Source organism: Wyeomyia smithii, chromosome 2, assembly GCF_029784165.1.
Source record: "Wyeomyia smithii strain HCP4-BCI-WySm-NY-G18 chromosome 2, ASM2978416v1, whole genome shotgun sequence".
Lineage (NCBI taxonomy): Eukaryota > Metazoa > Arthropoda > Insecta > Diptera > Culicidae > Wyeomyia > Wyeomyia smithii.
Genome location: NC_073695.1, coordinates 37,463,918 through 37,491,346, shown reverse-complemented (window position 1 = coordinate 37,491,346; position 27,429 = coordinate 37,463,918). Strand labels below are relative to the sequence as shown.

Sequence of the window (27,429 nt, the reverse complement as noted above, 5' to 3'; positions counted from 1 at the left end):
CATCGAAAGTTAGGTTAGCACGAGTACAGTCAGTAGGACGAAAACGTGTAACGCTAATCGGTGGTTAATTTAACATCAAATTAAACAATCATAAATCAGGAGTATTTGGAAGAGTTAAAAATACACGAAACACTAATTCTTTGATTGTTCGGTCCGAACAAAATCAAAGAATAATTTCGGATTGGATTTGCTCTTCGCAGAATGACTTCACGCAATTCCAAGATTGTTGGGGGCCACGACGAGGAGGCCTATTCGGAATGTTTATATTGTAATAAATGCGAGTCGGACGATGTTGACTGGGTTCAATGCAAAACTTGCGAGCGATGGGCTCATTTTTCCTGTGCGGGCGTGGATGAGAGCGTCGTTGAAGTTGAGTGGGAATGTTCGCGATGTGATCGGCCAGTCGATCAACAACTAACCGTTCCAAAAACGTCTAAGACGCGGTCTAAAACTAGAGCCGGATCGAAAAGCGAAGGGGGGTCTGTTCGCGGCAATGGGTCTGTTTCCGAACTGACTGATCAGCAGTTTGAGGAAGAACAACTCGCGCGTGAAAGAGCCTTTGCGAAGCAAATGGAGATTCGGGAAAGTAGACTACGTAGGGAGATGGAATGGAATGCAAAGCAGTTGGAGATGGAAAGGAACATGCGAAAAAGGGAACTCGAGGTGCAACGTATGATGCAGGAAGAAAAGCTCAAGCAGGAACAAGATCTGTTGAACGCGCAGTTAGCAGACGAACAAGCATTTTTAAAGCAGCGGAATGAAATTCGAAGTAAACTGAACAGCAGTATTCAAAAGGTTAAGTCATATATGAACGAAGAGGGTGCTGTAGGCGGTACGTCGGAACAAACACCTAACAAGGTGACTTCGTGGCTACATAGTTAAAGAAAATCCGTAACAAATAGAACAGCTAATCGCGGGGCCGTGGAAAAAGTTGAAAATCCGTTAGTAAGGCCATCTTTATCGGTTGCTGAAGATGAAGTGAGTCAGTACGATGATTCCGACAGTGACGGGGATGGAAGACAGGACTCAGACAAGAGTGAGAGCATTGGAAAAAATTCACTGGCGGCAGGCGAATCTCACCGAAGCCAAAGCGGATTTGAGAGTCAAGCTTTCAGGCTGACTCGGGAGCAGATCGCTACCAGGAAGGTTTATAAGCAGCTTTGAGAATACAACCAGGGCTTGCGGCTATTCGAACATCGAGAATTTAGATCGTCTGCTAAACAGTTTGGCAGGAGAAGCGCTAAATGCTGTCAGAAGCATGTTAGTGCTCCCGGATTCTGTGCCGGAAGTTATTCGAGACCTTCGTAGGTTATTTGGCCAGCCGGAAAAACTGCTAAGAACGTTGTTGAATAAGGTCAAAAATGCACCTCCACCGACGACGGAGGATTTGAAAACTTTTGTCAGGTTTGGCATAACGGTTAAACAACTCTGTGACCATTTGGAAGCGGCGCATCTTAGTGACCACCTGCGGAATCCTTTGTTAGTGCAGCAACTTGTAGAGAAGCTGCAACCAGAATACCAAATGAAATGGGTAGAGTACAAACGAGGTAGAAAGGGAACACCACTGCGACTGTTCACAGATTTCATCACTGGTACCGGAGACGTGGCGTCTGAAGCAGTGGCCTATTCATTGACGACCAATGACACAGCACGGCATTCGAGAGTAAAACCCGCCAGGAAGAACGAATTTCTGCACGTACATGATTCTGCGTCGAAGTGCGACGATCGAACGTTCACAGGAAAAGCTAACAAACCTTGTTGGATCTGCAATCGAACAGATCATCTGATAAGGTTCTGCGAGGACTTCAGGAGGATGAACGTGGGAGAACGGCTGAAAGCTGTAGAAAAGCAGAAGCTGTGCGGTGTCTGTCTCAATAAGCACGGCGACAATGCATGTGGGTCGAAGGCACGGTGTACCGTGAAGAATTACAAAGGCAATCATCACACACTTCTGCATCGTGTAGAGGAATCTGTTCAGCTACAGAGAGTGGAGTGTAATACTCACGGAGGCCTAGATCGTTCGGTCATCTTTCGCATGGCACCTATATCGTTGTACGCGGGAAATAAGCGATACGATACACTGGCATTTTTGGACGAGGGTTCATCTACAACCCTGGTAAACGAGGCTGTGGCAGACCGACTGAAGGCGGAAGGAGAAACAGAGCCACTCATTGTGACTTGGACTGGGAACATCAATCGGTTCGAAAATAACTCCCGGAAAGTTGAATTGACGCTGTCGGTAAAAGGCTCAAAGGAAAAGATTCCGCTGGAGAACGTTCGCACTGTGTCGGAACTTTTGCTTCCGAAACAGCATATGCGTTTCGCTGATGTTGCGAAGCAATATCCGCACTTAGCAGGGTTGCCGGTAAGAGATCATCCAACCGGACAAGCAGCGATACTTATCGGTTTGGATAACCTGCATTTGTTTGCGCCGCTGGAGTCACGAGTCGGTAAGCAAAACAAACCGATTGCCGTGCGATCGAGAATTGGATGGACGGTATACGGCCCTGAAAAGCGTAAGCCGAGCGCAAGTACGTTCCTCAATTTGCACACAGTGTCGCCAGTGAGCAATCAAGATTTGCATGATTTGATGCGAAATCAGTACGTTTTGGACGAAGCAGTTGTTTCATCGTTTCCCATACCCGAGCCGAAGGAAGAACAACGGGCGAAAGCGATATTACGAGCGACAACAAAACGGTTAGGAGAACGATTCGAAACCGGGCTGCTGTGGCGTGAAGACGAACGCCGATTTCCCGACAATTATGCGATGGCATTACGGAGGATGAAGGCACTCGAACGAAAGCTTGAAAGAGATCCAGCTTTAAAGGAGAATGTTTGTCAGCAGATCGTGGACTATCAGGAGAAGGGTTACGCGCATAGGATAACTAAGGTAGAACTTACGCAGACGCCTAGCTCGGCGGTCTGGTATCTGCCATTGAATGCAGTTGTGAATCCACGTAAACCAGGGAAAGTGCGCCTGGTGTGGGACGCAGCCGCGTCGGTAAGAGGAATATCACTGAACACAGAACTGTTAAAGGGTCCAGATATGCTTATACCCCTTCCCAGGGTTATTTGCCGCTTTCGTGAACGTCCGGTGGCGTTTGGCGGAGATATCCAAGAAATGTACCACCAGATTCGAATCCGATCTGAAGACAAACAGGCGCAACGCTTCTTGTTCAGGTCCAACTCAGCAGAAACACCCCAGGTGTACGTAATGGACGTGGCCACCTTCGGATCCACGTGCTCGCCCTGCTCCGCGCAATATGTTAAAAATTTGAACGCGGAACAGTTTTCAGGACAGTTTCCTGAAGCGGCGATCGCGGTTAGCGAAAAGCACTACGTAGATGATTACTACGACAGCGTGGACACAGTGGAAGAAGCGATGCAGCGAGCCAAAGAAGTGAAATATATTCACTCTCAAGGAGGCTTCCATATCAGGAACTGGGTTTCGAGCTCCCATGAATTTCTCGAAGCGATGGGCGAGCGAAATACGAATGATGCAGTTCATTTCAACCGGGACAAGAGTGCGGAGTATGAGCGCGTGCTGGGTATTGTTTGGGAGCCGGTTGAGGATTCATTTTGTTTCGCTTCCGTGTCTACTGCAGCGTTTCGGTCAGTTTTAGATGGCGACGAACGCCCAACGAAAAGGAGTGTCCTTAGCTTCGTAATGGCACAATTTGATCCAACGGGACTCATCTCTCCAATAACTGTGCGCGGAAAGATGCTGATCCAAGATCTCTGGCGTACCGGTTGTGACTGGGATACGAAAATTGATGCGGAATCGTTCGATAAATGGCGTCGGTGGATCGGTATGATGCGAAACATCAAATCCTTCAAGATATCGCGGAGTTATTTTGGAGACGCTAAATCGACAGAGATACAGGAGTTAGAGCTGCATATTATGGCAGACGCAAGCGAGAAAGCATATGGATGTGTGGCATACTTTCGGGCAGTCGTAAGAGGTGAAGTGCGGTGCGCACTGGTTATGAGCCGTTCTAAAGTGGCCCCGTTGAAACAGGTATCCATTCCCCGTCTTGAGCTCCTGGCGGCAGTTCTTGCTGCACGACTGTCGAGAACTGTTATCGAGAACCACAGCCTAGTCGTCGGCCGAGTGGTATTCTGGGTGGATGCTAGTGTGGTGCTCTCGTGGATTCGCTCCGATCAACGCCGATATAAACAATTCGTCGGATTCAGGATCGGCGAAATTCTCAGCCTAACGAAATTGACTGATTGGCGCTGGGTGCCTACCAGGATGAACGTAGCGGATCAGCTAACGAAGTGGGGCAAAGATCCAGAAATGCATCCTGGAAGTGCGTGGGTTCGTGGGCCCTCCTTTCTATACGAAAATGAGGAGAAGTGGCCGAAGAAAGAATTACCCCCCTCAAACACGACGGAAGAGCTACGCATTCATCTGTTGTTGCACAATGTGAAGGTACAGACGATTCTCATAGACGCGGGGCGCATTTCCAAATGGACCGTGCTCGTGCGAACGATGGCGTGCGTTTTTCGGTTTATCTCGAACTGTAGACGAAAGTGCAAAGGACTGCCGATTAAAACGCTGAAACCGACGAAGCTGCAAGCAAAGATGTTGAAGCAAAATGCGGTAGTTTGTACTATTGTTCCATTGCAGCAAGAAGAGTATGATATGGCCGAAAAATGTCTGCTGCGTATGGCTCAGGCAGAGAGTTTTATTGATGAACTAAAGTTGTTGAAACGGAACGAAAACCGCCCAGTAAGTCAGTGGCTCGAAATCGATAAATCTAGTCCTCTTAGAAAGCTCACTCCGTTAATCGATGAGGCTGGCTTGATTCGTATGGAGGGACGATGTGCGCAGGCCGAGGATCTTCCATTCGATCTTCGATTTCCTGTCATTTTACCGGATGATTCCAGGATCACCAATCTGATCGTCCAGCACGTTCACGAAAAGTGTGGCCATGGATACAGACAAACGGTAAAGAACAAACTGAGACAACTGTTTCATATCATTCATATGGATGCAGTGGTAAAGAAGGTATCATCGGCTTGCATGTGGTGTAAGGTTAATCGCAATCGTCCGCGAGTTCCCCGAGAAGCACCGTTGCCGGTGCAACGTTTAACACCAAGTCTTCGTCCATTTAGTTTTGTTGGAGTAGACTACATGGGACCGTTCGAAGTGACCGTGGGACGCAGAAGAGAGAAACGGTGGATAGCACTATTCACCTGCCTGGTTACGCGGGCGGTGCACCTTGAGGTTGTGCATGGACTGACAACACAATCGTGCTTGATGGCGATAAATCGTTTCATTGGACGACGAGATTGGCCAATAGAGTTTCTGTCGGATAACGGGACCAATTTCCAAGGGGCAAGCAAAGAGCTGGCGGCACTCATTTAGGACATCGAGTTTGATTGTGCGGACGAGTACACAAACGCTAAAACGAAATGGACGTTCAATCCTCCCGCTTCACCCCACATGGGAGGTGTGTGGGAACGCTTAGTCCGCTCGGTAAAGGAGGCACTGAAATCGTTACATGATGGCAGGCGACTTACGGATGAAATCCTTCAGACGGTGATTGTGGAAGCCGAGGACATGATAAACTCCCGACCTCTCGCATATACGTCTCAGGAGTCTGAGGAAGCAGAAGCTTTGACTCCAAACCATTTCTTGCGTGGCCCCCCCTCGAAGCGACAAGACGTAGGTATTCCGCCGGCAAATCCTAGTGAAGCTCTGCGGGATGCGTACAAACGATCACAACAGTTGGCTGGTGAGATGTGGCAGCGTTGGATTAGAGAATACGTCCCCACTCTGAACCAACGCACCAAATAGTTTGGTGAAACGAAACCGTTGAAGGCGGGTGACCTGGTCTACATCGTCGAGGGAAACAACCGAAAGTGTTGGGTTAGAGGAATAGTAGAGGAGCCTATCATATCCAGAGATGGTCGCATTCGACAAGCATGGGTGCGTACGCGAACTAAGCGCTACAAGCGTGCAGTAGCGAACTTGGCTGTGCTGGAGTTAGAAGTAGGTAACACCGAACCGAAAGTAACTTCCGGACCTGGGTTACGGGCCGGGGAATATGTTGGGAACACTGCCAACCTGCTACCAAGCGATGCGTAAAATACCACAGGGATCGAGGTGACAGGAAGGAACGTCAAGGTAGTAGAGTAAATAAATATCGAAGTTGTCATAGAGAGATAACAGGAAGGAGAAGAAAAAAGTAAAGGTTAAAGCGAAAGATTGTTTAATAAAGTTAAGATAAATTCAGTTGAAAAGCGAAGTGTTTGTTGGAAAAATTCTAATAAAGTAAGGAAGCGGAGTCAGTGCAGGTTGTTTCTGACAGGCACCTATCGATTGATAGTTAAAAATCAACAAACAACTCTAGTGGACGGAAGGACTGTCTGAGACGATTCGAGAATTAAAGTCGAGAGACATTAAGTCTGTGGAATATTCGGACAGAGCACAATTAAAATCCGTACGAACTACAACTACATCGAAAGTTAGGTTAGCACGAGTACAGTCAGTAGGACGAAAACGTGTAACGCTAATCGGTGGTTAATTTAACATCAAATTAAACAATCATAAATCAGGAGTATTTGGAAGAGTTAAAAATACACGAAACACTAATTCTTTGATTGTTCGGTCCGAACACCTTCTAAAGACCAGAAAAGGTCAAAAAAGAAAATGATCCCAAATTAACCTCAAAATCGCCGAAAAACTCTTCAAAGACCAGAAAAAGCAAAAAAAGGAAATGACCTTAAATTAGGCTCAGAATCGCCGAAAAGCTCTCTCAAGGCCAGAGAAGAAAATGTTCCCAAATTAGGCTCAGAATAGCCAAAAACCCTTCTAAAGGCCAGAAAAGGTAAAAAAAGGAAATGATCCTAAATTAAGCTCAGAATCGCCAAAAAACTCTCCAAAAGCCAGCAAAAGCCAAAATAGAAAATGATCCCAAATTAAGTTCAGAATCGCCGAAAAACCCTTCTAAAGGCCAGAACAGAAAATGATCCCAAATTAAGCTCAAAATCGCCAAAAAATCCTTCTAAAGGCCAGAAAAAGGCAAAATAGGAAATGATCCCAAATTAAAGGCCAGAATAGGCCAAAATAGAAACTGACCCCAAATTTAGCTCACAATGGCCGAAAACCCCTCGACTCCCGCGTGTTCCCATGAAGAATATTTTTTTTCAGTAGGTACCACTTAATTTAATTTGTTGTGCATATTTTATCCTACCGTGCAGGTTTGGGCTCGGGAGTCGAATATATAATAAAAAGATCAAAGCCACCAATTTTCTCTAAAATTCCTTAATAAATTTTTTAAATTTTTCAACTTCAAAATGCTGGCTCTTTAATCATGCAACATATTTCGAAAGTTGGTATATGAATTGGTAAGATCAGTTGAAAAAATATACGTATTCTCAGGCCCGGATTTGAGGGGGGACCAAGGGGGCAAATGCCCCGGGCCTCCCGACTCGAGTGGCCCCCCTAGACGAAGTAACCCCCTAGACCCCCTAGACGGCCCTGCGTATTCTAAAATCCGATCTATTTATTAACCTCATCCACGCAAAAAAAAAAGTTGTTACCTCGAAAAATGACCTTTTAAACTCTTATGGATCAGCATCCACATGTACAATTGAAACAAACTCTATTGCATATTGAAGATCGATTTGTTCGCTAACCGTATTAAATAGTTTTATCGTTCAAAATTTTATGTTTAGTTGTATAACTGTAATGCCATATGGCATAACCCGCAGAAAATGGGTAAAATTATTTAAAATATTATGGCAGCAAAATTTTAATATGTGCCTCGTTTTGTTCTTGTTCTTGTCTAATGTTTGTGAAACTAAGCATAGACAGATTACTTCATTCCACTGGGTCAGTGGAAATCTATGCGCAGATAGAGAAACGATATTGCGATTCACGATAAACAATAATAATAATAAAATGCCAGGTGGACTATGAGAATAAAGAAATTCGCTATTATGTAGTATGAAAACTATCAAACCAAAAACATGACAAATTCGCTTATGCTACAAGAAATCAATAAAAATGATAGTCATGTATTGAAACAAAAGTTTTCGGATTTGATATTCAAACGATAAAATACTTTTTCAGATTCGCAAAGAATTCCACTAAAGTTTTTTTTAATTGTCTGTTTTGAGAATAGTAATTCCACAATCACAGCTCACGTTGTCTAGTTCATGAATTTTGTTTTGAACCGAGCAAAAACCCGGGCTCAACTTTGCGTTCCGGAATGTCGATATCTCTAATGCAATAGTCCAACACCTGAACACTGCGAACGGTACCAAAAATCTGCTTCGATAAACTCGAACGAAACGAAAGCACGCACCCATAAACAGGCCAAACGTTGTCAACCTGTTTCCAATATTGGAAAAAATAAAACACGAGCAAGGATATTTGGGAAGCATAAAAAATTTGTTGGCGTCGCCGGGTTTATCATATTGTTATACGCGTGTGCACTTTGTGCTGCTACTGTGAGCGCCGCCCGAATGGACCCCACATTGGCAGCAAATCCCTTCCACGAAGGCAGACCGTCTCTCCCCGCCCCCAGTGTCGGGTTATGGTTTGCGATAACATGCAAATGACGGTGGGAAATTGAATTTGATAGTTTTTGCAGTATCCCGTCAGGGCAGATTTGCACATGGTTTGAATTTTAGATTCGTTCGGTAACGGGTTTATTTTTTTTTTTTTTTCGTTTCTGTTGTCTGTTTTTTCACTCTCCTTACCGTAGCAGAAAAACTTAAGCAAAAAGGGGGCTATATTTATGTTGCGTTCGGGTTGCAAAGTGCTGCATTTGCTTGTACCCGCACCGCTTTGTTGTTGAGCCGCAGGCCAACCGGCGAATGTGGGAAGCGGATTTTGCCCCCCGTCAACGCCACCTCCGGTGGAATAAATGTATGCATCAGGTGCTGTGAGTGCAGAATGTTGCATAAAACGGTACAATGCAGCAGTCGACTTTGCAGTGCCGGCGGAAACACAGAAAAATGAAAGCTCAGTCTATGCCGTCGTGTTCGATTGTGTGGTGGAGGCGCCTGGTGCTTTTGTGTTCTTCCGACGTTTCAATTGTCTTATTGCTTAATCCAATTTTTGGAGTGCGCTGGGAGAATCAAAATGCAAGGTTTGTCACACAATTAAAGCTTTTTGTGCTTTCTGGATGAAACATGGGATGATTTGACTGTATGATCAAAGTTTCAGTTAAAACTGCATTCGTTGGTATATCAGTTACAGTCTGCCGCTTTCATTATTTTATGTCATCATCATATGATAATTTATATCCTCACAAAGCTTATTCGTGCCAGTATCTGCATTCCTTCATGGATTTGGATATGTTTCACGTTCTCATTGACTCTCATGTTGTCATACCTTCTTTATGAATAATATGAATATTTTAGACCTTTCTTCTTCGATACTGAGAGTAGCAGCAGCAGGCAGGTGTTCTGGAGCGAGTTTCTTTTGATGTCTGCGGTAAACACGTACCCGGACGAGTAAGCAACCAAGCGCTTCCAGCAATTATTAATTTTCACCCAACCATGGAATGATTCTGATCTGCCAAAGCCAAGTCGAGGCAGATTAATTCGTTGCAGAAGACACGGAATTGAAATAGAGTTGATCATTGCTGCAAAATTCCCGGTTTAGCTTTGAAGCCAGTTAGTAAGAAGGTGACAATACACCGAACAATTCTACTGATCACTACACATGTTTTCTGTATAATCTGAACATGATGATTACTGAACATAATTTTTGTGTAATTTTTACCATCGGAAACGGCATAATGTGTACATCAAAGAGCGCTACTGCCGATCGACAGCTTAGAATTTTCTTTGCCATCGACGTTTCGCTTGTGTCTGGTCGCACTGAACTGCAGACTATCATTTTACACTCGTACCTTGCTGTGAGATTTAGTCATGGAGTGATGAAGTGGCATATTCAAATTTTTTTATTGATTTTCTATATTCATTCAATCACCATTTTCTTGTCTTGTATATCACCTGAGAGGAGAAAACATAGCACTCCCTCTCTGGCAATACAGGAAAATTATCACATCAGAGCATCCACTGAGATTGATGCATCCTGGCACTCCAATTCCGAAAACATTCGAGCATTGACATATACGATCACGACCGTGACCGAGCGTATATCGACACTGAGATTGCCTCTCCGGAATGTGCTTCGACGATCGATCGAAGCGATACGGGTCAATCGAACAGAACCACTGCGGGAATGCACACCAATCCCAACAGGAATTTCTGTTTGTTGTACATAGCAGAGCAGGTCGTTTCACAAATTGATTTGACTGCCTGATGCGCGGGTGCCTATTGTGCATAGCCATTGTGTGAAGGATACCACATTTGCCATGTTTAATTTTCGCACACTAAGTCAATTTTGGGCGATAGGTACTCACAACTTGCAACCCAGCTGCGGCAAAGTGAGTGCACTCGAACCGGACAATCTGTGCGGACACAGATAAAACAGTTCTTACGCTCTATTTGTCACTGTTTCGGTTCCGTGGTCGGCACCAGTCAACATCAGCGTCAGATGTTTTCACACCGTCATATCAAGCAGATTTCGATTCTGATGGTGCTCTTGGAACCATACAATGCCATACAGGCTATCACCAGTGCTAAATACCTTACCATTAGCATCAACAGGCACCGTATGGAGTGATCACCGGATGAGTGAAATGCTGCGAACGATGATATAATCCAAATTGGCAAACCTGAGTGTAAATCCTATTTAGGGAATCCGCATCAAAACTTGATTATTGAACCGAGAATGTTGCGGTTTTCGATTAATGGAAACCAACGTAGCAGAATATAAAGTAATTCGGTTAGTCTCAGCTGCTGACTCTAACTCTTCTATCTCATGAATGAAGATATAATTTGCCGCACTAAATAATATACCACAAAGCCATTGAAAAAAAAAACAGATTTACATTTTGCGGTTTCATAATTAACGGTTCATGATCTACATGGACGTTTTCAGTGTTGATTTTCGTTGGTGATTTCATGATGCATGCGTGCGTTTATTCTTCCTGTTCGAAACAATCCCGCCCTCACAATGACAATAAAAATAAAAACTGTGGCATAATTTACTACGGCAAACCACATAACTCATCATTAATGCGTCTCTCGTACGAAAAAACCGCTTTTAATTTCCCCCCAAACCGTTCATTACCGTTGCGAAAGAATGGACGCCATCAGCTGTGCGGCTGTGCTTTTGTTAAATACGGGGAGTACAACGAGCGATCCGACTGTCAGGCTGCTACGGGTGCGCGTACAACACAACAATGTACATGATGCACGTCGTCACGCTGCCAACCTGCGGAAATGCGAAAGAAATTTCCGATCGAATAATCATTGGAGACTGGTGGGGGGATTCGAACCTCGCTATAATCGAATTTTTTCGCCACTCATTTGGTGTGTGATTAACCTTTGTCGTTTAACAGTGTGTAACACATCTGCTAATTATGTTTTTTTGTCTGCTTTTGTCTTGTTTTATGTTGACCGCAGGCGGCCAAACCAGTGACGGAAGTTCAAGCGCAACCGACTCTCTTGAATGTAAGTATAACCTTTTGCGTAATTTTTTCCTGATTTTTTCAATACGCACTTTTTAAAGGTTCAAATTGTTATCTACGAAACAAAAGACAAATTATGAAAATTTGAACTTTCTCTAGAAAATCGTCAAAAAGACTACATTTCAAATCTCAACGCTTTAAAGCTTTTAAAGATTTCTCATCGTTTTACGCAAAGTTTTCTTGCGTCAGACAGGTCTAAATACGTGTGGAATAGTCCTCCAATTGAAAACTTATATTAGAGGCCACTACTTCGGGACCTTTACAGTTCGGTTTCATATTCGATTGAATACTTTTTTTACTGGGATTTCAGAGTTACGTTTATCTACGTTGCACTTTTTTGTGCCGAATGCTGAAAAATATCGGGGAAATTAATGTTATGTTTCAGGGGAAATCCGGGAATTTGATTTTGTAAACTTTTTCGGCACCCTGTAATCAGAAAATATTATTTTTATGAATCATCCAATTGATTTCTTACTTCACTGTCCATAAACGCATAAGAGTTATATGCATAGAGAAAAAGTGTCTTCAATAAAATAAATAAATAAATAAATAATACGCATATAGAGCCAAAAACGTACAACTGAGTAAAACGTAGTAGACGTAGGTAAACCACTGCATTATTTTATCCTTTCTATTGATTCAATCAAAAAACTAAAATTTAAAACATGCATTCATCCGAGGTAAATATACATGGCAGAATACTTTTGTATGCAATAAGGTTGTTATTGCCTGAGCGGGGGCCTAGTGTGGTTGGTAACCTCTCCGCCAACCACGCTCGACGCCTGGGTTCGAATCCCACCGCCGACATAGGTGTCGATGGTTGTAAGGAGGCGTGATCCACTCACAACCAACCAAACTGGTCTAGATTCAATCCTAGCCGACACCGGGAGATTTTCTGAGGCGAAAAATCTCTGGGATCACGCCTTCCATCGCATGAGGAAGTAAAGCCGTTGGCGCCGGTCCGTTAATAAACGGGTCGTGAGTTAGAGTCCTGGGTGGGGTCGCCTCCCTGGGCGTCGGTGATTGGCACAACAACAGTGGCGGAACTAGACCGACGGAAAATAAGCGAGAATAAAAAAAAAATAAGGTTATTGTTGTTCCAATTAGTACACTTCAATTGGTCTTTTAATAAAAGTTACTATGTTACTAAGTTACATCAGAACTCTCGTACGATGCGTACGTCTTCACTGAAACGTGGCTCGATGATCGTATTGCCTCTCTCCAATTGTTTAACAACGATTATAATATCTTTCGAGTTGATCGGGGTCCACATAATAGCTCTCGGCAACGTGGTGGTGGAGTCCTGATAGCCGTTTCAAAGAACGTCAATGTTGCTTCTGTAAACCTCTCCAGCGGACATACTGTGTAAAACTTGTAGGTGAAAATCACTATCAACGATAAGACTATTTTCCTCGGTGTTATCCATATCCCACCGGACAAAAGTAAAGATTGCGACCATGTGCGACTGCATTTGGCTACTGTTGATGGAATAATGAGCCGCTCTTACCGTGTCGATATAATCCTCTTTGGTGACTTCAACCAACCTCACGTTGAATGGAGTGCAGCTTCAGGCGGTTTTCTATTCGCTGATCCACTTTTGTCGTACTTGACACAAGCTTGTCGCACATTACTCGATGGTTTGTCGTTTTGTAGTTTTCAACAACGTAATGGAGTTCGTGAGAGAGCCAACCGGGATACGAGTAACCTTAGCGGAGATCGGGTAACCAACCCCGGTGGAAACTTTGGTCGTATGCTGACTGGGAAGGGGGAACGTACGCGGCTGTTTCCCCATGTTAGGGGCGGCGTACAACAGCGTCTGATCCGGAGCGGGCGGCTGAATCATGAAACGCGGTGTCTCGCCAGCTATATCAAAGACGGCAGCCCCGTCGCGAGACTAGGTATCACAGCCCTAGTAAGGCAGCATACTGAATATTAAATACTACGAACAATCCAGATATAAATACGGAACGGAATAATCGGCATGGACCTAGGCGAACGAAAAAGGACAACGATTATTGAAAACTCGGTACTTGGAATATAAGGACTCTACTCGAACCGGCACGCGCAAGTATCCTAGCTGCGGAAGGTGAATGTGGAGGTTGCAGCTATCCAAGAGGTGCGGTGGCCGAAATCGGGAGAACGCGAATTCCGAGCAGTAGATCCTATTGCGGACACTTCATTTAAGTACCACATCTACTATAGCGGCGGCGTGAAAGCAGAAAGAGGAGTCGGTTTCGTGCTAATTGGAAAACAGATGAAGCGTGTCATTAGATGGAGGCCGATCAGTGACCGTATATGCGTGTTGAGAATTAAGGACAAATTCTTCAACTACAGCCTAATAAATGTGTACGCACCGACCAACGAAAAACCCGATGACGAAAAGGAGGAGTTCTATGAGCTCCTGGAAAAGACATACAATGAGTGCCCAGGACACGATATAAAGATTGTTATCGGAGATGAAAATGCACAGGTCGGGCAGGAAGACTTCTTCCGCCCCGTAACTGGTAGGGAAAGCTTCCACTCTACTACGAACGACAATGGCCTGAGGCTTGTGAATTTCGCTGCAGTTAGGGGGATGGCTATATGTAGCACTTATTTTGCACGTCGGAACATACGTAAGCACACCTGGATGCACCCGAATGGAGAGCTTTTCTCTCAAATTGACCACGTTCTGATTGACGGCACTTTTCAGACGTTACAGACGTGAGGTCGTTCAGAGGACCGAACGTTGACTTGGATCACTATCTCGTAGTAGCCAAAATCCGCGCCCGGCTGTCCATCGTGCTGAAATCCAAGGCAACGAGGAGGATGCAGTTGAACATCCAGCGGCTATCAACTGAAGGAGTGGCTGCAGAGTACTCGCAGAAAGTTGATGAACGGATTGAGGAAAGAGTTGAAGGGAACCTGAATGAACAGTGGAGGCACATCCATAGCTCGATCAGCACTACAGCGCGAGAAGTGTTGGGTACAACTGCGGCAGCTGCGCCCAATGAGTGGTTTGACGCTGAGTGCCAGCGAGTGACGGAAGAGAAGAACCGCGCCAGGGGTCACATGTTGGCCACGGCTGTGACTCGTCAGAGCATGGGTAGATATCGAGATGCAAGAGCCGCTGAAAAGAGACTCCATCGCCGGAAGAAACGACAGCATTGGGAGCGTATTCTTGCGGAGGCGGAAGGTTGCTTCTCAAGGCACGATGCGAGGAGCTTCTACAAGAAGGTCAACGGAATCAGGAATCGAAACGTGTCAGCCCCTGTCATGTCCAACGATAGGGAGGGGAACCTGATAACCGATAAAACAGAGGTGGCCAGGCGTTGGAAGGAACACTTCAGTGTGCTGTTGAACGGTGAGGGAAACAGTGGAGTCGAAAGGAGCAGGATGACTATTGAGAATGATGGTCAAGCTGTGGATCCACCATCCATGGACGAGGTGAAGAAAGCAGTGAAAGAGCTGAGAAACTGCAAGGCAGCCGGGAAGGACGGCATTCCCGCCGAACTCTTCAAAGTCGGGAGCGAACAGCTGTATCGTGCCATCCATCGGATCATGCTAAGAGTGTGGTCTGATGAAGAATTGCCCTCGGACTGGTTGGAGGGTCTCATATGCCCGATCTACAAAAAAGGCCATCGCCTGGACTGTAGCAATTATCGGGGCATAACTCTTCTCAATACCGTGTACAAAATTCTCTCCCGCATCCTGTTTCACAGACTGAGGCCGATGCAGGAGACCTTTGTTGGCGTACCAATGCGGTTTTCGAGGGGGACGCTCCACAGCGGACCAAATGTTTACCTCGCGACAAATCCTCGACAAATTTTGGGAATACAACTTGCAGACGCACCATCTGTTCATAGACTTCAGGGCAGCGTACGATTCAGTCAAGAGAAATGAGTAATGGCAGATTATGATCGAACATGGCTTCCCAACAAAGCTGATTAGGCTGATTCGTGCCACCCTTGAAGGTTCTACATCAAACGTCAGGATAGCCGGTGAGATATCGGACTCGTTCGTGACGTTAGATGGTTTGAAGCAGGGCGACGGGCTGTCGAACTTATTGTTCAACATCGCATTGAAAGGTGCTATACGGAGGGCTGGTGTGCAGAGAAGCGGCACCATCATTACGAAGTTGCACATGCTTCTCGGTTTTGCGGACGATATCGACATCATTGGTATCAACCGTAGAGCTGTGGAAGAGGCCTTCGGACCTCTCAGGAGGGAAGCTGCGAGATTAGGGCTCGTCATCAACTCTGCCAAAACGAAATACATGGTGGCTGGCAGAGTGCGTGGTAGTCCGTCGGATGTTGGTGCTGCGGTGGTGCTAGATGGGGAAACATTTGAAGTAGTCGACGAATTTATTTACCTGGAAACATTAGTGACATGTGACAACGAGGTTAGCCGTGAGATAAAGAGGCGGATAGCAGCCGCAAACAGGGCCTTTTACGGACTACGTAACCAGTAACCAGCTAAGGTCCCGCAGTCTGCAAATCCGTACTAAACTTGCACTCTATAAAACACTGATTCTTCCGGTGGCTCTCTACGGCCATGAATCATGGACGCTGAAAGAGGCTGATCGGCAAGCTCTTGGTGTTTTTGAGCGTAGGATTTTGCGTTCAATCCTTGGCGGCAAACAAGAAAATGGTGTTTGGCGCAGACGCATGAACCATGAATTGTACCAGGCATACAAATCGGCGGATATAGTCAAGCGGATAAAACACGGCAGGCTTCAGTGGGTTGGGCATGTAGCGAGAATGCCGGATGAGCGTCAAGCGAAGGCTATATTTAGCAGGAATCCCGATAGAGGTCGTCGACTTCGAGGTAGACCCCGCACTCGTTGGATGTGTGCTGTCGACGAGGATGCACGCGAAATAGGTGTTGGGGGCGATTGGAGGATAGCAGCCCAAGACCGAGGGCATGGCGACGTGGACGTGGCGGATTCTGGATTCGGCACTGGATCGATAATCGGTCTGTCGCACCTGATGAAAAGTGCGAACTTTTCGCATCACATTTCAGAGATGTTTTCAACTCTGCTACAACACGCCTTGATCCTGATACTAGTAACACCACTTCTAATGTTCCTGTTGACTTCGATGTTTTCACTATCAATGCTGATATGGTTGTTACGGCTTTAGCGAAGTTAAAGTCTGCATCCATTGCTGGGCCAGACGGCATTCCTTCATGCGTGCTGAAAAAGTGCGCTGGTGTTCTAGTTGAACCCCTGCGAGCAATTTTCGATCTTTCCTTGCAAAGTCGAACAAAGTCGAGCCAGTATACAAAAAAGGAGACAAAACGGATATTACCAATTATCGTGGAATAACTTCACTGTCTGCTGGATCGAAATGCTTTGAGGTCATTCTTAACAAGGCGATTCTTGAAGCATGTAAATGCTATATCACGCCACCTCAACATGGATTCTTTCCCAAGCGTTCTGTTGAATCAAACCTGTGTGAGTTTACCTCCTTCTGCATAAGCAATATGGACAGTGGTGCGCAAATTGACACAATATATACGGACATTAAAGCTGCTTTTGACACGGTAGACCATGAAATATTGGATGCCAAATTTCGACGTCTTGGCTTCTCGGGTAGACTATGTGATTGGTTAAAATCCTGCTTGACAAACCGAAAGCTATACGTAAAGATAGTACCGGCTGAATCGGCAACGTTCATAGCAATGGGCGATCTTTGAACAAAAACCGATTCTCCTGAATCGATTAATCAAAATCAATAAAATCGATTCGTAAGAAAATCGAACCTGAAAATCGATTTAACAAAAAATCGATTTTTGTTCGGCATAAGCTTTTTACGACTTTTTTGGCTATATTTATGGAGATTTTGTTCTGTTTGCGTTTTCTGGTTTATTAATCATGTTCATCGAGTTTTCGTACACAACATCTACTAACGATACGGCTTTTTTAGTTTATTGCCATCTTCTTTAACCGCATGTACTCTTGCGTTTTTTTTTCTATTAAAAGTTTTCGTTGTCGCTCATCCTATAGACCATTTCACGAGACGTTTGGGAACTTGATTCATGAACGAAATTTTGACAGAAAGCTTGGAACCGCTGACATAATGCACGTGAAAGCATCAAGAACATCAGCAGGATCCATGACATCTGTCAGTTCGTGAAATGGTCTATTGTTTCGGATGCACTAAGAGCAATCCAAACCTGTATACGGTCAGGTTTTTTTTTACGCGGGGGATACGTACCTCGTAAAAAAACGCATAAAAACCGCGGTAATTCGAAAACCCGCGTAAAAAAACGCGCTCATTCAAAAATCCGCGTAAAAAAAAAACCTCGCTTATTTAAAAATCCGCGTAAAATAACACGTTTTTTTTTTAATTCGCGTAAAGTAGTCCAGCAAGGAGGGCTTTAGAAAAAACCCGAGACGCTCTAGAACCAGTATTTAAAATTGTCCTCTTTGACGGTCATTCCGGATCTTTCGGTGGGCGGAGGGTATTTTTTGGACTAAGTCTTTTAACACTTAAACGTTTCTGGTTCCAAACCCACGTTAATTCGGAAATTCACGAAAATTGTTTTGAATTAGCGCGGCGTCGCGTAAAAAAACGCGTTAATTAAAAAATCCGCGTAAAAAAACCGCGTTAACTCAAAAATCCGCGTAAAAAAACTCGTAAAAAATCCGCGTATAAAAAAACCATCTAAAAAAAAACCTGACTCTAATTGGGTTATTTAGTTATTCACGGATTTCCGATTTTTATAAATCATCCAAAAGAGTGTAATATTTTTTAAGCAAAACGTGATTTATTCAAACTTTATATCATTTTCCTTCGGTTTTTAAATGAAAAATAAAAATTCGCTCTAAATCGTTACAATGACAGTTGGTAGATGGGCGAACTGTCATTGTAGCGGTTTCGAGCAGATTTCAAGAAGTTTTAAATCGTGATTTAAAAAGCGAAGGACAATGATAGAATTTCTTTTAAATCACCTTTTACTTGGAAAATTCAGATCATTCAGATGATATGAAAAACTGATATAGCTGAACAACCCAATTCATAAAAAAAATCGGAACATCCGCAGAACAAACTCAAATAAACAAAAATGGCAAGCGCGACACCATGCAGAACAGAATACAGCACGGCATATACACGACCATTTAATTCAACTTTTGCAATATTTGAGTTAACGAGTACCCCGCTACTCATAGTTGAAAAATAAGCGCATATGCCTTTTCTACCTAAATCAAAAAATTGGTGCTTGATAGTAAACACCCACAACGATAGTAAACAGCGTCCCTACGGAAGCCAATTTTCAAAAAGTGCACTTGCAGAGGTAGCAAATATGAAATAATGTTGGCTAATATCCAAAATGGTAAATTCAATATCCAATGCAATGCAAAATTTCAGCTAAATCGGAATTCAGGAGTATTTGGTCTAAATTTCACTTTCTCGACTTATGGAGAAAAGAACAGTTTGTAATAGTTTTTTTTTTGTGCCAAATGTCTTATGCCTTGTTCACACTATAGCAGATATCACGTGATATCGCGTATCTTGAAACATACATACATCTAGTTTTCACGGAAAATTTGGAGTATGGGATTTGAAATCAAGATGGGCGATATCACATCATGTGAACTGGTTATTAGAAATGTATAAAACGTCGAGGTCGGGTGTTATCCAAAAAATCGAAATTTTGCTAACTGTTCGTGAAGGCGAAATTTTGAACACTACTTCTAAATAAAACTGGCAAAGTCAATTTCCATTGCCACCCCAATGTACACCAATCAGATAGTAATGATTGTATACAATATATGTCAAACTTTCGAGACGGTCTTGTGGTCTGGTAATTTATATTCAGTTCGAGGTGCAAACTTGTCTCGTCGTTCTTTTCATCCTCGCTAGGTATGGGCGAACGGCTCACGAGCCGTTCATATGAACCGGTTCTTAGGAAAGAGCGAAAGAACGAACGGCTCACGAAAAAGAACCACGGTTCTTTGGGCGCACCAGAACTGTTTGATTCGCGCGAACCCGAAGTTTACTGAGACAACATGAACTGTCAACGCTCGTGAATCATTGTGAACCATGAGTCGGTTTAGAGCCGCTCTTGCAAAAGAGCCGTTTCACCCACCCCTAATACTTGATATATTTCACAACGCATGCGTATAAGCCAAATTTCATACGGGTTTGTCTATTGATGTCGCGTTTACAAAGGCAAAAAATGGTTACTGCGTTAAAAATACTGGAGGGACTTAATTTGGCTGCGGATTGTTTTTTTTCAACTCGACGACAAGGTTATCCAGCTTTCCTGACCTACAGAAAACGTCAAAATGGGCTGCGTGCACTATACGCCATTTCCGTTCGTGAAAAGCTGGATATGCTGAAAATGGGGGTGGTGACATACTCACGAAAAAAGTTGTCATGGACGTAGACAATTGTTTGAACCAACAAAAACATTTGAAGTGCGTTTTTCTCGGTTTCATGTCTATTGAATTTTAGCCCATTCTTCAACTATGGACATCCCGGTAAAAAATTGACACATTTTTAAGATCAGTGTCCGAATTCCGAGCACACACTTCTTCGGAGAGGAGAAAAAAATTTCGTATACTATCAACAAAGAAATTTTTTTCGCTTCAAAGGAAAGTGTTCTCGGAATTCGGCCGCAGATTACGTTAGCAACAATAAATGCAATCACTATTGTTTTCAATCCGTTTTGCACACATTTATTTTTCAGGCGGAAAAAAACGATCTTGCCATCCAAAGGATCGATTCAGCAGAAGATCGCGCGAAGAAAAATCGATTCAAAAAATCGACGAATCGACTAGAAAAAATCGATTTTGCAAAAATCGGATCGATCTTGCCCATTGCTACGTTCAGTCCGCAGTGTGGTGTTCCTCAAGGTTGTAATCTGGGACCAGTTTTATTCGCTCTTTTTTCAACGATGTCTCTCTGGCTCTACCGAGCGGATGTGTGCTGATCTATGCGGATGATTTGAAAATTTACCTCGTCGTTCGCAAGTTGAACGACTGTTACTATCTACAAGACATGCTCAACAGCTTTACCAAATGGTGCCAACTAAATCATCTTGTGATTAGCATAACGAAATGCTGTGTAATATCATATCGGAGTTTAAAAAATCCTGTTCTGTTCAATTACTCCATCGACGGAATTATTTTGAATCGAGTCGATCAAATCAAGGCCTTAGGTATTCTGTTGGATTATCAACTTACCTTCAAAATGCACTATTCCTCAATAGTAGAGAAAGCCAACCGCCAACTCGGCTTCATTTCCAAAGTTGCTACTGACTTCACCGATCCACTATGCCTACGCGCATTGTACTGCTCTTTGGTTCGGTCCATTCTTGAATTTGCTTCTAGAGTATGGTCGCCCTATGAGAAGGTGTGGATTGCCAGAATTGAGTCAGTGCAGCATAAGTTTGTCCGATACGCGTTACGAAATCTTCCCTGGAGGCGCCCTCACGACTTGCCTTCCTATGAAGATCGATGTGCATTAATTGGCATCGAAACATTAGCCGTCGTCGGAATGCCAACCAAGCAGTTTTTGGAGCTAAAATTTCACAATCTGAGATTGACAGTCCGGCGTTGCTTGGTCCACTTCAAATCTACGCACCTCAACGCATTCTAAGGTCCAGGCAATGGCTACGACAACCATCTAAAAACACTGTATATGGCAACAACGACCCTATCATTAGTATAAGCCGACGATTCCAAGATGTTTATCACTTGTTTGATTTCAACGTGTCAACAAAAACATTCCATCGGCGTATTCGTGGCAGAATGTGATATTTTATGTGTTTTACATTAGATCATTAAGACCATGTGTAGTCAGATGATTTTTATACAAGTAAACAAAAGTTACTATGATTTTATACTAATTATTTTAGCTCTGAGCCTGTTTTGGGTTTATTTGTAACGTGGGACTGACAAAAATTTATATTTTTTTCATCATTTATGGGCAGTTTAATTCATTTATTTTTTATTTTAATTAAATTTGTTTATACTAAACTTATTTGATACTTAGTAATCCGTAATCGTGTTATTGTAATCGAATCGCGTATAAAAAACCGCCCAAACAGAACCCATGTATAAAAAGACCCCGGTATTCTTTTTTCGAGGCTATTCATGAATCAAGTCATTTTTCGAAATCTTCGTTTTAAAAACTGCTGGTCAGAAAAAAAATCCCGTAGGAAAAGTCGCGTAATTTTCAATAATTCATGTAAAAAAAGATCACGACGTTTTGATAAAATCATCCGCCACGTGTAAAAAATCGTGTAAAATAAAATTACGTAAAAGACAATCGCGTAAAAAAAGAATCCAGTGTACATATAAACCAAACCTTAGTTACCTTGATATCATCCTCAGCATGCGAGTGAATAAGTATCGATGCTGGTGCACGCTCTTCACATCCCTACTTACGATATACTTTTTTTTTTTGAACAGTTAGCTTCCAATCATTTCAAAAGCATGCAATCGTTTGGAAACGACCTGGCGGATATCCCCTAATACCGAAGCAAACTGGTACTGCGTTAAGCATGAATACTCATCGAGCAAATTCTCCAATTCAGCACAGTCGTCAAATCGAAGTTACCGTCTTTAAAGCAAATTTAAACACTTTTTTTAAAGCAGCATTTCCTTAATTTTTTTTACTCTCGATGCAGTTCAGTCACCGCTGTCCTTGAACCATTTTTGTTTTGTTTTTCCAGTTCCAATATTATTGAAATTTTCTCATCTTGATCCTTAGTTCAATTTTAGTTGATATTTCAGTTCTATTTCCAGTTTAATGCCGTTCCGAAATATCGAAAACAACGTGAAACGGTAGAATAAAAGATTTCAAATGCTTACAACTTTGTTACCACTGAACGGATTATTGTCATTGATATCTCGTTGGCTGGAGAACAAATTTATCTAATTTATGAACACAAGTTTTGAATTAAAGAGCTTAAATTTATAGATCATAGTTCAGCCAATCACCAATGCCCGCAATGACGCAATCCAAGCACATCACCAGCACAGCCGACACTAAAGTATATAAACGATTTGTTGTTGTTGTTGCTTTTTTCGCTCGAGTGCACAACGGCACGCCCACCAGAAGTATAACTGTCATTAGTCATATATAAAAGATATGCAACAATTTGGTCTTCATTGTTCACCCGATCACTGTAGCAAAAGGATGATTTACTAAAAACTGGAGCGACCAGTGCAGTAGGCGACGATTTTGTGTTTTTTTGCTGCACACACGCAAACTCAAATGCAGCATTTCGTAGCGAACGGCGCCTTGTATATTAGCGCATCAAAATCATTCAATCGACGTAGTTATTATTTTTCTGCCACTCGACAGAATGTTGCTAATAGTGATAAAAACTTTGGAAACTCGATTTTCTTCTTAGTGTTCATTTTTTAACCACGGACAGCAAAAGCAATGATTGAAAATGTTTCAATTTCTCCACCATTTCTTCGTCTTTATTTTTATACTGTGTTTATATTGTCTTCATACTGTGACACACCAACGGAATCGCATTAAGTGGAAAAAAATTTAGTTTTACTTTTTAATCGCTTGAAATAAATGTAGGACTGCAAATTCATAATTTGAAAGGTAAAAACACTCAGCATTGCCTTGAGAAAGGCCAATTATAATTTGGACTCGGCAGGAGGAACGAAACAATTCACTTTCAGCTAGTGTATTTCGTAATAACTTTAGCTCTGGATCCAGCGCACTTGGCTAGCTCTCCTGGCAACAGTAATAGTACGGAAGGCTGAACTTGGCTGCACTTTCGCTTGTCCGTTGCCCGTTTGTGTCCTCGGTGCCGTCTTAATGACGAGTTTGTTGACGGTTAAACAGTTGACAGAAAAACTAATGCACATCGCGCGCAACGTTTGTGGCGCAGCTCATTTTTTTACTTTCTTCCATAATACCGTGTGCCTGGCCCCGCCCACTTGTCGCGTTTCTCCTCTCCGTAGGTATTTAAGACAATCGCACGGGTTTATTTTATTACATCACCATTCATTCGTCCACTGACTTTCGCGCGATCCAGGTGTATATTTCAAAATCGGTTCTAGTTCACATTTATTGTTCGTGTTTCTAGTGATTACGACCCTTCCACGTGATTGGTAAACGTACAAGAAGACGCATAGCCAGTCCTAAAGCTGCTAACGCTGCGGCCTGTACCCGTGAATAATGCGGGTAAATACAGGAGTACCTATCGATCTGGCGGCTGCAATGTACCTTGCTGCGGAAGTGTTGGAGTTGGCGGGGAACGCTGTTAAAGATAAGTGGTAATTCGCTTCTATCCAGCGGCAGTAATTGCCCAGGCAAATTCTTCTGAATATCCAAGCTGTTCTACTTTCAAAGAAAACAGGAAAAAGCATTATTCGATTGATTCCCAGCTTTTTAGCAAATTAACCCAACCGTCCTCTGAGGGACAATCACTTGTTTTCAATTGAAGTAGTTAATGTGTTTTTCACATCTCAGTTTACTATACAGTACAAGTGAGTTTACTATAAACAGCAATAACCAACGCAATTTTCGAATTAGCCACACTTAAAAGGTCGATTAAAAGCATCGTAAATACCTACTTATTGGGCACAATAATAAATATGCAGCCTGTGATCAATTTTTTGAATGAGTAGAATGAGTTTATCAACTTAAACTTTGAACAAAATAAGTAGGCTTCATGACTCAATAATGAGCTAGCAAAGCTAGCTGGCAACGCAACGAACAATTGTGTTATATAACATATTAATTTGCAGTTCAGCCGTAGTCCGTATAATAGCAGCTTTACAAGTATAAAATAACATTGTTTGTGCGTATTCTACGTCTGTTATGCGGTCGTGTCTTGGATACAACCTCCTACTATTTAAATTTTATTTTTATTGTAATCGCTTCCTTCTTCTGTTTTAATTTCCAAACGCACTGTCAGTTTGATTTCTAACATAGTTTTTATAGTTTTTTTTCTAGTGTTTATATCGATTCCACTTCCAGTTCCTGCTTCTATTGCAAATTGATATTAAGTGTAAATTTTGTTTTTTTTTCTGAGTTTCCTTGCCATTTCCATCTCTTACTACGTTTGTAAATCAATTTTTAGTTCCATTTCCAACTCCTATGTTCCGTTATTAATTAGCTATTTAAATACAATTCCCAGTTCAAGCTTTAGTTTCACTACCACTACCACTTTTTTGGTTCCGTTGTCAGTATGATTACTTGTTCTATTTGCATTTTTTTTCTAATTTCATTTTTAAAAACGTTCATACAATTTTTGCACACATTTTGGCATGAACTTGTCTAGGAAAAGTTTAAAAAAAGTGTATTATTTACCCTAATAAGTCTTCCCCGCAAGAGCAAGGAAATCGATTTTCTAGTTACTTTTCTCATTTCGATCAAATTCTGGTCATATCTATGCCTTCGTAAAACAACTGGTCAATACACTAAAGTCGTTTTTTACGCGAGGGATACGTGCCGCGTAGAAAGAAAGAAACCGCGTAAATTCCGGAATCCGCGTGAAACAAACCCGCGTAATTTCTGCAATCAGAGTGAAGAAAAACCGCAATCCGCGTAAAAAATACCGCGTAAATTCCAAAATCCGCGTAAAAAAACTCTTTAATTCCATAATCCGCGTAACCAGTGCAGTAGGCGACGATTTTGTGTTTTTTTGCTGCACACACGCAAACTCAAATGCAGCATTTCGTAGCGAACGGCGCCTTGTATATTAGCGCATCAAAATCATTCAATCGACGTAGTTATTATTTTTCTGCCACTCGACAGAATGTTGCTAATAGTGATAAAAACTTTGGAAACTCGATTTTCTTCTTAGTGTTCATTTTTTAACCACGGACAGCAAAAGCAATGATTGAAAATGTTTCAATTTCTCCACCATTTCTTCGTCTTTATTTTTATACTGTGTTTATATTGTCTTCATACTGTGACACACCAACGGAATCGCATTAAGTGGAAAAAATTTTAGTTTTACTTTTTAATCGCTTGAAATAAATGTAGGACTGCAAATTCATAATTTGAAAGGTAAAAACACTCAGCATTGCCTTGAGAAAGGCCAATTATAATTTGGACTCGGCAGGAGGAACGAAACAATTCACTTTCAAAAATATTGTTATATTTATCACACACACCCGCAAAACGCTTACACGAAAACATCTATTCGTGTAAGCGTTTGCGGTATTATATTAAAATATGGCATTTTACCTACCAATTAGTAATTTTTAGTAGTATGCAAAAGGTATTTAGAACAATCTTTTTTCTGTTACAAAAAGGTTATAGTTCCCAAGAGTTACTTTTTGTTTGAATTGCCTAAGGTTTTCGTTTGTTTTAGATTAGTTTTTGTGTTTCATATGTTATTACATCGTTTTTTGCACAGTACACTCCCAATTTCATCAGCGATCTATCCATGAAATTTAAGTTCAAAGCTTTAGACATACCTTTTTAACATAACATACCTTTTTAGATATGTTTGAGCTGTTCAGCATGTTCACTAATATATGTACTGATTAGCAGGAAAATGAAACAATTTATTAAACGGAATAACTCGCCCACAATGGAACACCCCCATGTGCTACCGCATTGATTCATTCACAGCCATTGCCAAATTCGAGCTGTTTTTGTTCTTGTTTTTTTTTTTTTTTGCTCCACAAGCCAGATTTCAGATCCATTAGAGTAAAAGCAGTGGCCACCGTTATCGTATTTTATGCGCCAGCTGGTATTAGTGTTTTTGTCTTGCCTTCCGGAGAGGAGGAAGGAGCGTTGATTGCCAAAATGCGTTAATATTAATTTTATTAGAAAATTGAAAGGTTCGGATAATTTGGCCTGTTCGATTAGGGTTCCGCCTGCATCTATGGTAAATTGTGATTTATGTGCGTGCTTTTGCTGTTTAGAAAGTTTAAATCGCTTGAGTTGGATATGCGTGGAAATCGAGTAGCGAGTGGCTCATGAATATTTATTTGCTAACAAATCGTGAAATTCACGTTCTGCAAAGTTTACCTTCTTGTAGGCAATTAAATCGAATTTATAACTATCAACTGATCTTCCGTACAAACCGTAAACACAATTATCGTTTCCATGTGTTCGGAATGGTAATCACGGCTAGTTGTACGATACTCTTGCGGTGTCACACCCAATTTGCCGGAGTATCACTGCTAAATGCTCCCACAAGCGTTTACCAAGCGAAAAATCAGTATTCATGAGGAAGGATCATAGAATAAACATAGCGCCTGCATCCAACAATATTAAAAAAGAACGTGTATAGAACCAAGACCCATATCCGTGGAGAAGATACAGAATCAGCTTGTTTTGAGGCATCTATTTACTGCGTCTGCTATAATTGGTAGTCTGAATGCAAGGATGAGCATCTGGCCTTGGGCTGAGATTGTCGTATTTCGGATTATGCTAATTGTTGTAGTAAATTTTGTTTTCAGCTTCCTCTGACTACGCCTCGTAAAGTAATTTGAAACACAATAGATGGACAAATTTTCCGAAATGAAATTAATTCAATTCCAATCAGCATTTTAGATGACTGCATCTGAATTATGATGAATGGCACGCTACAAGGCACCGGAAATAGTGTATTTTTACCTGTTCAATTTTTGGTTCATTAGGCCGGAAATTACCGCGAAGCGGAAAATCGACCGCCGGTCGGAGTAATGTTTCACATTAGAATTTCAATCAATTTGATAGGCGTTTCAATCAACCAATTCGAACGGTACTGCAGAATTTCGCTGGAGTAATGAGACGGGTGGTTTTCCGGTTCAATGACCTAATATTTTCACATTAACATGAGCCTGAGAAGCTAAATCAATTCGAATGCTGATATACTTTAGATGGTACTTTCGTCTTGCTGATTCAAACATAATTGCTCGGTTATTGTTTAAAGGGAAAAGTTTTTAAACGATATTTTTATT

The 27,429-nt window shown here is 42.4% G+C and overlaps 1 protein-coding gene across 13 annotated transcripts in view; it reads left to right on the top strand.

Annotated features, from left to right (window-relative positions):
* The window catches only part of LOC129723681 (RNA binding protein fox-1 homolog 2-like), a 523,296-nt gene that overhangs the window by 485,299 nt on the left and 10,568 nt on the right, over positions 1-27,429 (top strand). For all 13 annotated transcript variants that reach the window (XM_055678035.1, XM_055678034.1, XM_055678042.1 and 10 more), the window contains one exon: positions 11,500-11,547. In XM_055678035.1, coding sequence (XP_055534010.1) covers positions 11,500-11,547 — 48 coding nt within the window. The remainder of the gene's footprint in view (positions 1-11,499; positions 11,548-27,429) is intronic.